This window comes from Babylonia areolata, chromosome 29, assembly GCF_041734735.1.
Source record: "Babylonia areolata isolate BAREFJ2019XMU chromosome 29, ASM4173473v1, whole genome shotgun sequence".
Lineage (NCBI taxonomy): Eukaryota > Metazoa > Mollusca > Gastropoda > Neogastropoda > Buccinidae > Babylonia > Babylonia areolata.
Genome location: NC_134904.1, coordinates 24,048,359 through 24,058,373, shown reverse-complemented (window position 1 = coordinate 24,058,373; position 10,015 = coordinate 24,048,359). Strand labels below are relative to the sequence as shown.

Genomic DNA, 10,015 nt, shown 5'->3' with positions numbered 1-10,015 from the left:
ATGTTTGTTTCTAATCTCTCTCTATAGTATGTTTTATGTAACCTTTTTTCCCCCTTAATTTCAGGAACTATGGAAGCTTTCTTCCTTTCTTTTTTTCTTTTTTCTTTTTTTTAATTTTTATATTCGGTGCAGCCGACCGATCAACAGTTTACCTTTATGTGCGTTGCATGTAATGATGTGTATGCGTTTTGTTAACACCTTGTCCTTTTTTTTTTCTTTTTTACCATTTCTCAGTTCCCCTTTTCTGTCCGTCTTTCTGTCTGTCTCTTTCTTTGACACCGGCATGTGGCCGTGATCAATTTAATAATTTTCCTTCTTCTTCTTCATCTCTCTCTCTCCCTCTCATTCACATACACACGCACACGTGCGCAAACATACACCAGGATTTCACAGACTGATCTTTCTTTATCCTCTCCCCACAGCTGCATCAGAAGGACACCAAACTGTACTTCGTTAACGGTCTGTGCACGCTGGCCACGTTTTTCTGTGCTCGGATCATGGTGTTTCCATACCTGTACTGGCGCTACGCGGCCCATGCCGGAATCGGACTGCTCGAGGTCCCAGTTAGTATACCCATTAAGTGTAACCTCGGCTGTTTGGCGATCCTGCTACCGCAGCTGCACTGGTTCCGATTAATGTTGCGCCGAACTTTTAAGCACCTGAAGCATGAACAGTGACCCTCTTCTTCTGAATCTTAATCTTCTTCGCCGCATTTGATATATACCTAAAATGTGCACAGTGTAATGTTCCAATGAAGTACACTGTTAGCGTCTAAAAGATATGATCAATAGAAAATATACTTCACACACCGATAGCATCCGCCATCCTTAGATGTAAGCGATCTGAAAGTCCCCAAAAGTAAACACAATGTCTTTGGTTGAAAGGTCTTCCTTTTGTTGCCCCCCACCCCCTCCCAACCTCATCATGAAATCACATGTTCACACCACCTTTGTTCGTCACGCTCTACACCTAATCGCTTTAAGGACTTCCCTTCACAGTTATCATTTTAAAAAAAAAGAAAAAAAAAAAGCATCCCCTACTAATTGTTTGCATATTCTAGGGTAGCCGAAATGACGTGCGTGCGTGTGTGTATGTGTATTTGAGCCTCTGTGTGTGTGTGTGTGTGTGTGTGTGTGTGTGTGTGTGTGACAATGTGTGTGTCAGTGTGTGTGTTTGAGCCTTTGTGTGCGTGAGACAATGTGTGTGGCAGTGTGTGTTGAGTCTCTGTGTGTGTGTGTGTGTGTGTGTGTGTGTGACATAGTGAGCACATGTAAGCAAACTCAAGCAAACACATAGACTCATTTTTACAGAAAGCTACACACTCACACACACACGCGCGCGCGCGCACACACACACAAATACACACACAACGCACACACAAATTGAAACGCATTGACCGTGACCCCATGGGAGATTTATTGTCAAGAGCATGCAGACATAGTCTGACAACTGAGTCACTTCCTAGCAGTTCTGGTAGATCTGAAACAGAAAGAGAGATTGGTTAATTAATATCAACATGTATTTTACAAGATAATGAAAGCAGATCATACTCACATCATTCTGTTGTTAAGGGGCCTCTTAAACATTTCTTTTTCCCTACTTTATTCATGTTAGGCGTGACCAGTGTGTTGGGTTTTGCAAAGGTCCGCTAATGTTTTTTTCCTCAACAGCGGATGTGCAGCGTTTAAAAGATCAGTCCGCAGGCTTTGACACCTCTTTGAAACTGAAACTGAATCAGAACTGAAACTAAGTTATGTGTTTTCATTTTAAATGATTTGTTCTTCATTGTTCACATCTATAGCTTTTTTGTTGGTTGGTTTGTTTTGTTTACGCATGTGTTTACGTGCCTGAAAAAGCTAACTGTATGCACTGGTGAAGAGGGACAATTTAGGTAGACCATGATTTCATTAGTTTAGAAATGAGATACATTTGACTAGATTTTGATGCAGATGAGTCTGATTCTGGAAGGACAGTAATAAAAAGAAAAAGAAAAAAGATAACCAATGATAGTGCTGTCTTCGTCTCTTTGTCTCCCTGTCTCAGTGTCTGCCTTTGTTTCCTTTGTCTCTCTCTCTCTCTTTCTCTGTTTTTGTCTGTCTCTCTCTCACTCTGTCTGTCTCCCACTCTGTGTATGTCTCTATCACACACACACACACACACACACACACACACACACACACAAATATACATGCACACATATGTGATCTCTCTGTCTCTCTCTCTCTGTCTCTGTCTGTCTGTCTGTCTGTCTCTCTCTCTCTCTCACACACACACACACACACACACACACACACACACACTACGCACACAAATGGGCATGCATACATACAGAAATTTCTCTCTCTTGCTCGCTTGTACGCTGTCTAATCATCCATAGAAATATTTTTCTTTGTGTAGGCCCTATCACACACACACACACACACACACACACACACGCCCCCTCCTGCCAAAAGAAAAACATACGTAAAAAAATTAATCTTACGGCAGTGAAGTAGTTGACGAACTCTGCCCTGGAGATGATGCCATCCCCATCATCTGAAACACGATAGTCCATTTCGCCCAGTTACAAGTCCTCTTTTGAAACATTATGCATATGTTAGATCACTTGGTAGGGGGATTTTTTTTTTTTACTAAAAAATCAAACAGGCTGAAAAGAGTTTTTTAAGCCTTAGAAAGTGATTGTAAAACAAAACTAATTTTTTGATAATATTTTTTAAAAGATACAACAAATATTTTTAGACCAAAAGATATGAAGTTTAAATGTGTTACAGTAAGTCAATAAGACAGTTTTAAAACTAAAAACAGCTTATCAAAACTTTTGAAAAATTAGTAGGAACACACACACACACACACACACACACGCACACACACACACTAAAATCGCGACACGCTAAGGAAAAAAATTTCTGCACACACACAAACACACACATACAAACACACACACATACACACACACACTAAAATCGCGACACACTAAGGAAAACATTTTCTCTCTATGTATGGGTGTGTGTGTGTGTGTGTGTGTGTGTGTGTGTGTGTGTGTAGCCAAGCACTCAGCTGGCTTTAGATACTGCTTCACGCACAAGCTGTATAGAAGACTCCTATTTTGCAACTAACCTGTCGGTCTTCAACAACCTGTGCAGAATGCGTGACGCCATTTCTAATTTGAATGCAAATCCTCTTTTAGACAAAAGCTCCAACCATTTATTAAATCAAGTCATTGTATCGTTCGCTGCAATGTTATATTTGTTGTGCTTACATACACACTTCAATCAGTGAGAAGCATACTTGATTTCAGTTTAATCGTTCCTCAGTGTAAAGATTTCAACTGACACTAAGCTTACGTCATTTTGTTTTTCCCTCACACAAATGCTACAGTTACAATTCTGTATGTGACTGCTGTTGTAAAATCACAACATCATAGTGTTGGATGAGAATAGATCAGGTATTTAGAAGATATAAAGCCGATTTTCAGTGTCAACACTCAATGACAATCACTGCACAACTAGTGTCACTAGATAGTTTTGACTGAGGTGAAAACTGTGTTTCTGACAAACCATATTTAATTAAATATCTCTTTTGTCAGATCAGTAAACTACAAGTATTACATAACTGACAGGATTGTCGCAATTCCATCTTTAAATCTATACCATTTGTGTTTGCCTACGTTAAACTGATTAACGCAGTTTGTAATTTTCAGCGACGAGCTCGCTAAAACTGATCAGTTCATGTGACTTAAATTAAGATTGTAAATTCATCTTAGATAATCAGCACTTCATTTTATACTCATTAGAAAGTAGGTGTTGGGCTCTTTGTTTTGCTACCAATCGGTTCAGGAATCATTTAGAAATTTATCACTGAACACCTTGTAACAAACACAGATTACTCAAACACTTAGCGCCATAGGTCCGATTTGCTTTGCAGCAAACGCGAGTGTCATTGCAGTTTACTTAACTTGCATAAATAGATGGAATGGGTAATCACTGGTAACTTTCCACCTGGCCAGTCACTGGCTAGGGCCTGCTCTCTCTCTTTCTCTCTTGCTGTTTCATACACAGAGTGTGTGTTGCTGCAACGGCCAGCGTCATCGCCATATTGCTGTAAGTACTGTGTGTAAAATGTGCTGATGATTTGTAAATTTTATTCTTCGACACGGTACTCGTGTCCATATGAGTATGTTGATATTGCCTTAGTTTGGTTTACTTGATTCAGTTATTGCTTTGACATGTAGTCACAGCTGGGCTATGACTGATCTAAATAATCGCCATACCTTCATATGCTTGTAGCAGTAGTCCATTTAATTATATTTCAACGTCACAGTCAGTGACGTCTCTGGACACTGATAGTTGGAGAATGTTCTAGTCAATCACCTGTTCTTTCTTCTTTGCTGTTACTGATGAAGGTTAGGTTACTTATCCTGTTTCCAAGGAGGAGATTTAAATGTTGAGCACAAGCTTAGCTATGTTGGTATTTGGCTTTGATGCAATGGGTTACTTGTATAAGTTATTCACCACTTAATGGTTAAGCCATGACAGTTCTTCCAATCTTTGTATTTAGCACTGACTTATTATTTGGTTTCTCAGTTTGCCAGTATTTTATCAAAGCCACTTATTATATTGTTTATTATTCATGTATTATTTCACATGCTGATATCAGTTGTACTGCTACAGTGTTCTTAGTGAGGACTCTAAGATGTGTGTAGTATTTTGTTGTGGTGATTACACAATAGTGTTGGATTAATATCAATTATTGGTTAAAACCATCTGATATGTATCACAGTTTAATTGGAATTTAGCAGTTATACTCTCTCCTATATGGCTTACTCCAGTATAGTGCAACATAATAACTGATTCATTTGAGTCACTTTGACACAGTATGATCTTTACTTAAATCTATACTGTCAGTGTACTTTCACTGAATCACCATAGCTTTAACTACTGTAACTACAGTATTTAAATATATTAGAAATGTCATTTGATGACAGTGTTTGGTCTTCACACTCACACATTCTCTTATGTTGTTGCTTATGCCAAACTGAGTGGTAGCCTTTCCATGTAATATGTATACATGTGCTTTATATCCTCTTGACTTGCATTGATGTCTACTCAGGCATTGTCTTCTTCTTCACTTCTTCTTATCTTCTAATAACTATTGTAAATAAAACAATAGAAAAACCCTTTTGTGACTGGCCGTCTATATGTCCCTGGGCCAGCACATGCATCTTTTCTATCCTTTATTTCAGTAAATCATTAGCAATTCTTTTGTACCGTCCCTTTATATAATACACCACTCGGGTACACGGCTACACACACACACACACACACACACAGAGAGAGAGAGAGAGAGAGAGAGAGAGAGAGAGAGAGAGAGAGACATACACACATATATATATATATATATATATTATATTATATTATATATATACTCAAACGAAAAGGAGAACTATAATCAAAAGGACAGGATTTTTTTAAGAAAAGAAGACAGGAACACGCACGCACACACAAAAACGCTATGAAGGCGGAGGACAAGAAAAGAAAAGAAACAAGCACCACGGCAGCAGAAGCCACTGACCAGAGGTGGCCTTGATGTTGTTCAAGATGCCATCCACTTCCTGGATGTTCCACACGCCGTTTTTGTCGTTGTCGAATGCGTCGAAAGTAGCGCCGATGAACTCGTGGTTGTCATGGAAGCGCGCGTGCCAGGAATTGATGAAGTCATGTCTGTCCACGGAGAACCCGAACAGATCGGCGATGCCCAGGAGACCGTCGTAGTCCATGGCCAGGATCATGTCCTCGGACAGGGGAACTAACGACATCAAAATGACCAAGGTATCATTCATTTTATTGTTGTACTTTTTTGTCATAACAGATTTTGAGTGAAGTGAGGGCCTAGAGGTAACGCGTCCGCCAAGAAAGCGAGAAAATCTGAGCGCGCTGGTTCAAATCCCGGCAGAGTCGCCAGTATTTTCTCACCCTCCACTAGAAAGTGAGTGGTGGTCTGGATGCTAGTCATTCGGATGAGACGATAAACCGAGGTCCCGTATGCAGCATGCACCTAGCGCACGTAAAAGAACCCACGGCAACAAAAGGGTTGTCCCTGGCAAAATTCTGTAGAAAAATCCACTTCGATAGGAAAACATAAAAAACTGCATACAGGAAAAAATACAAAAAAAATGGGTGGCACTGTCAGTGTAGCGACGCGCTCTCCCTGGGAAGAGCAGCCCGAATTTCACACAGAGCAATCTGTTGTGACAAAAAGAGTAATACAATACAATATATCTCTGTGTGAATTTCGGGAACAGCGTGTCGCCACACAGCTGCACCACCTTTTTTTTTCTTTTCTTCTTCTTTTCTGTCCAAAAGGGTTTTCCTATCAAAGCGCATTTTCGACAGGATTTTGCCAGGGGCAACCTTCTTTTTGCCCTGGATTCTTCATCGTGCGGTAAGTGCATGCTGCTGCACACGAGACCTCAGTTTATCGCCTCATCCGAAAGACTAGCGTCCAGACCACCACTGAAGGTGTAGTCGGTGGAGGAGAAGAAACTTCTCGCAACTGTGGGACTCAGTCCCTTCCTTGCCCTCAGATTCTCAATCTTCCAAGGCGAGCGCGCTACCACAGGAGTGATATACATGGTTCACACACACTCACACACACACACACACACACACACACACGAACGCGCGCACGCACGCGCGCGCGCACACACACACACACACACACACACACACACACAAACACACAGTTTTAAGGACCACGTCGGAACGTGCACAGTTTTCACCTCTTCAGGGCATCATGAAATGAAAGTCCCATAGCCTTCTGCGGCCATAAGCCAGTGAATTCATATCCACTGTGTCAAGGGCTCGGATAAGAAGGCTTGTTCCAATCCTCTCCTTTTGCCGTTTTGATCTCCCCCAACGAAAGTCGGGTTCCCAATCACACACAATGGGAGTAAAGCCTTTCCCAGGGATACAACGCCAAGCCAAAACGGGGCCTCGAACCCTGATTACAAGAGGACATTAGATCAGATGTCCAACGTCAAAACAATTCTGCCACGGCATCCCCCCACCCACCCCCTCCTTTCCCTTCCCCCAGACCCCAAACTCTATATCCACCCCAACGTATCCGCCAAAAACTTACGAGTGGTGCCCAGAATTTCGGAGAAGGCGACGACCACCTCAGCCTCCTTGATGATGCCATTACTGTCGCGGTCACAGAGGTCGGCCAACTGGTTGACGACCTGGGCTTCCGTCATCTGCAGGTGGTTACTGTGGCAGATGCCGTGCAGAGCCCCAGAGGCCGTGCTGCCGGACACACGTGGTGCTGATGAGGAGGGGACTTTTAGCCAACATACATGTTCATCTTCTTCTCCTTTTAGCCAACATAAATGTTCTTCTTTTCCTCCTTTTACCAAAATACATGTTCTTCTTCTCCTTTTAGCCAACATACATGTTCATCTTCTTCTCCTTTTAGCCAACATACATGTTCATCTTCTTCTCCTTTTAGCCAACATACATGTTCTTCTTTTCCTCCTTTTAGCCAACATACATCTTCTTCTTCTTTTTCTCCTTTTAGCCAACATACATGTTCTTCTTCTTTTTCTCCTTTTAGCCAAAATACATCTTCTTCTTCTCCTGTTAGCCAGCATACATGTTCTTCTTCTTCTCCTCCTGTTAGCCATCATACATGTTCTTCTTCTTCTCCTTTTAGCCAACATACATGTTCTTCTTCTCCTCCTTTTAGCAGACATACATGTTCTTCTTCTTCTCCTCCTGTTAGCCGATATACTTGTTCTTCTTCTTCTCCTCCTGTTAGTCGACATAATGTTCTTCTTCTTCTCCTCCTGTTAGCCATCATACATGTTCTTCTTCTTCTCCTTTTAGCCAACATACATGTTCTCCTTCTTTTCCTTTTAGCCGACATACATGTTCTTCTTCTCCTCCTCCTGTTAGCCGACATACATGTTCTTCTTCCTCTCCTCCTGTTAGCCGACATACATGTTCTTCTTCTTCTCCTCCTGTTAGCCGACATACATGTTCTTCTTCTTCTCCTCCTGTTAGCCGACATACATGTTCTTCTTCTTCTCCTCCTCCTGTTAGCCGACATACATGTTCTTCTTCCTCTCCTCCTGTTAGCCGACATACATGTTCTTCTTCTCCTTTTAGCCAACATACATGTTCTTCTTCTTCTTCTCCTTTTAGCCGACATACATGTTCTTCTTCTTCTCCTTTTAGCCGACATACATGTTTTCCTTCTTCTTCTCCTTTTAGCCAACATACATGTTTTCCTTCTTCTTCTCCTTTTAGCCGACATACATGTTCTTCTTCTTCTCCTTTTAGCCAACATACATGTTTTCCTTCTTCTTCTCCTTTTAGCCGACATACATGTTCTTCTTCTTCTCCTTCTCCTTTTAGCCGACATACATGTTCTTCTTCTCCTTTTAGCCGACATACACGTTCTTCTTCTCATCCTTTTAGCCAACATACATCTTCTTCTTCTTCTCCTCCTTTTAGCCGACATACATGTTCTTCTTCTTCTCCGTTTAGCCAACATACATCTTCTTCTTCTCCTTTTAGCCGACATACATGTTCTTCTTCTCCTTTTAGCCGACATACATGTTCTTCTCCTCATCCGTTTAGCCGACATACATCTTCTCCTTTTAGCCGACATACATGTTATTCTTCTCCTTTTAGCCGACATACATCTTCTTCTTCTCCTCCTTTTAGCCGACATACATCTTCTTCTTCTCCTTCTTTTAGCCGACATACATGTTATTCTTCTGCTCCTTCTTTTAGTGTACATACATGTTCTTCCTCTCCTTTTAGCCTACATACATGTTCTTCTTCTCCTTTTAGCGTACATACATCTTCTTCTTCTTCATCATCATCATCATGCAGGATGCCGAACGCTCAAACCGTGAGCTGGTTTGAAATCAATCTTCATGCGTATCTATTTTGTCGGACATTCCCATCGCTACTTTACTCTCTCTCTCTCTCTCTCTGTGTGTGTGTGTGTGTGTGTGTGTGTGTGTGTGTGTGTGTGTGTGTGTGAATGGCTATTTTGGAGTATGTGTGGTGTTGGTGCGTGAACTCTTTGAGTGGAGTTTTGAATTCATTACGCAAAGATTGTGCGCATGCAAAATGATTCATCATTATCACTAGGCTATTCTTCGTCTCCTCCTTCTTCATCTCCTTCTTCCTCTTCTTCTCCTCCTTCTTCTTCTTATTATCATCGCCATCACAATTGTTATCATTGTGACCGCCATAATCAGTTTAAGGATGACGAAGAGGGTCTTACGTATACCTGTATAAACATATCCATCCTCAGTTTAAGTGGGGTTTTTTTTTGTTGTTGTTGTTTGTTTGTTGTTGTTGTTGTTTTTTTTGTTTCGTTTCAAGGAGGCATCAAACCGTGCACACCGAGCACTCTCTCTCCATTTGAACTGTGTATTCGATAAGCATGAACATATTTTTCTTTTATATTACATATAATTTGGATATGTATATATCAAACATGTTTGAACGTCATGTATTGACATCTCAAGGCACATCAGTTGTCCAGACCAAAGGTAAAGTGGAGAAACGAAACACGGGGTGGAGAGTGTCCACATGACGCACGTGCCCTCACCTCACAGCAAGAAGAGTGACGACAAAGCCAAGCATGGTGAACAAACTGTGTGTTGCTGAAATCGCGAGAACACTTAACGTCAGTGACACGAAATGATGATGATGATGATGACGATAATAATGATGACGTCGTTCATAACAAAACTGAAGCCTGGAAAAAGTAAATAACGAAAAACAACAACATCAAAATACTGCAACTATCAACAATAGCATGACGATGCAAAGTTGTGTAAGAGTGATATTAATGATCATAACATTGCTGATGCTTATCATTATAAAAACGATAATAATAACTGCAACTATATGAACTACAATAACTATAGATATAATAGTGATTATGAAAACAACTACAATTATGTTAAATGAACAACAACAATAATGATCATGATGAT

At 40.9% G+C, this 10,015-nt stretch overlaps 1 protein-coding gene across 1 annotated transcript; it reads right to left on the bottom strand.

Moving 5' to 3' along the window:
- Nucleotides 1-827: 827 nt before the first annotated feature.
- Nucleotides 828-9,659, bottom strand: LOC143274618 (uncharacterized). The gene is made up of 5 exons (XM_076578488.1): nt 9,625-9,659; nt 7,138-7,301; nt 5,572-5,805; nt 2,483-2,535; nt 828-842 (listed from the first exon to the last, which is right to left on the bottom strand). The coding sequence occupies exons 1-5, from the start codon at nt 9,657-9,659 to the stop codon at nt 828-830; spliced, it is 501 nt and encodes a 166-aa protein (XP_076434603.1).
- Nucleotides 9,660-10,015: the final 356 nt, after the last annotated feature.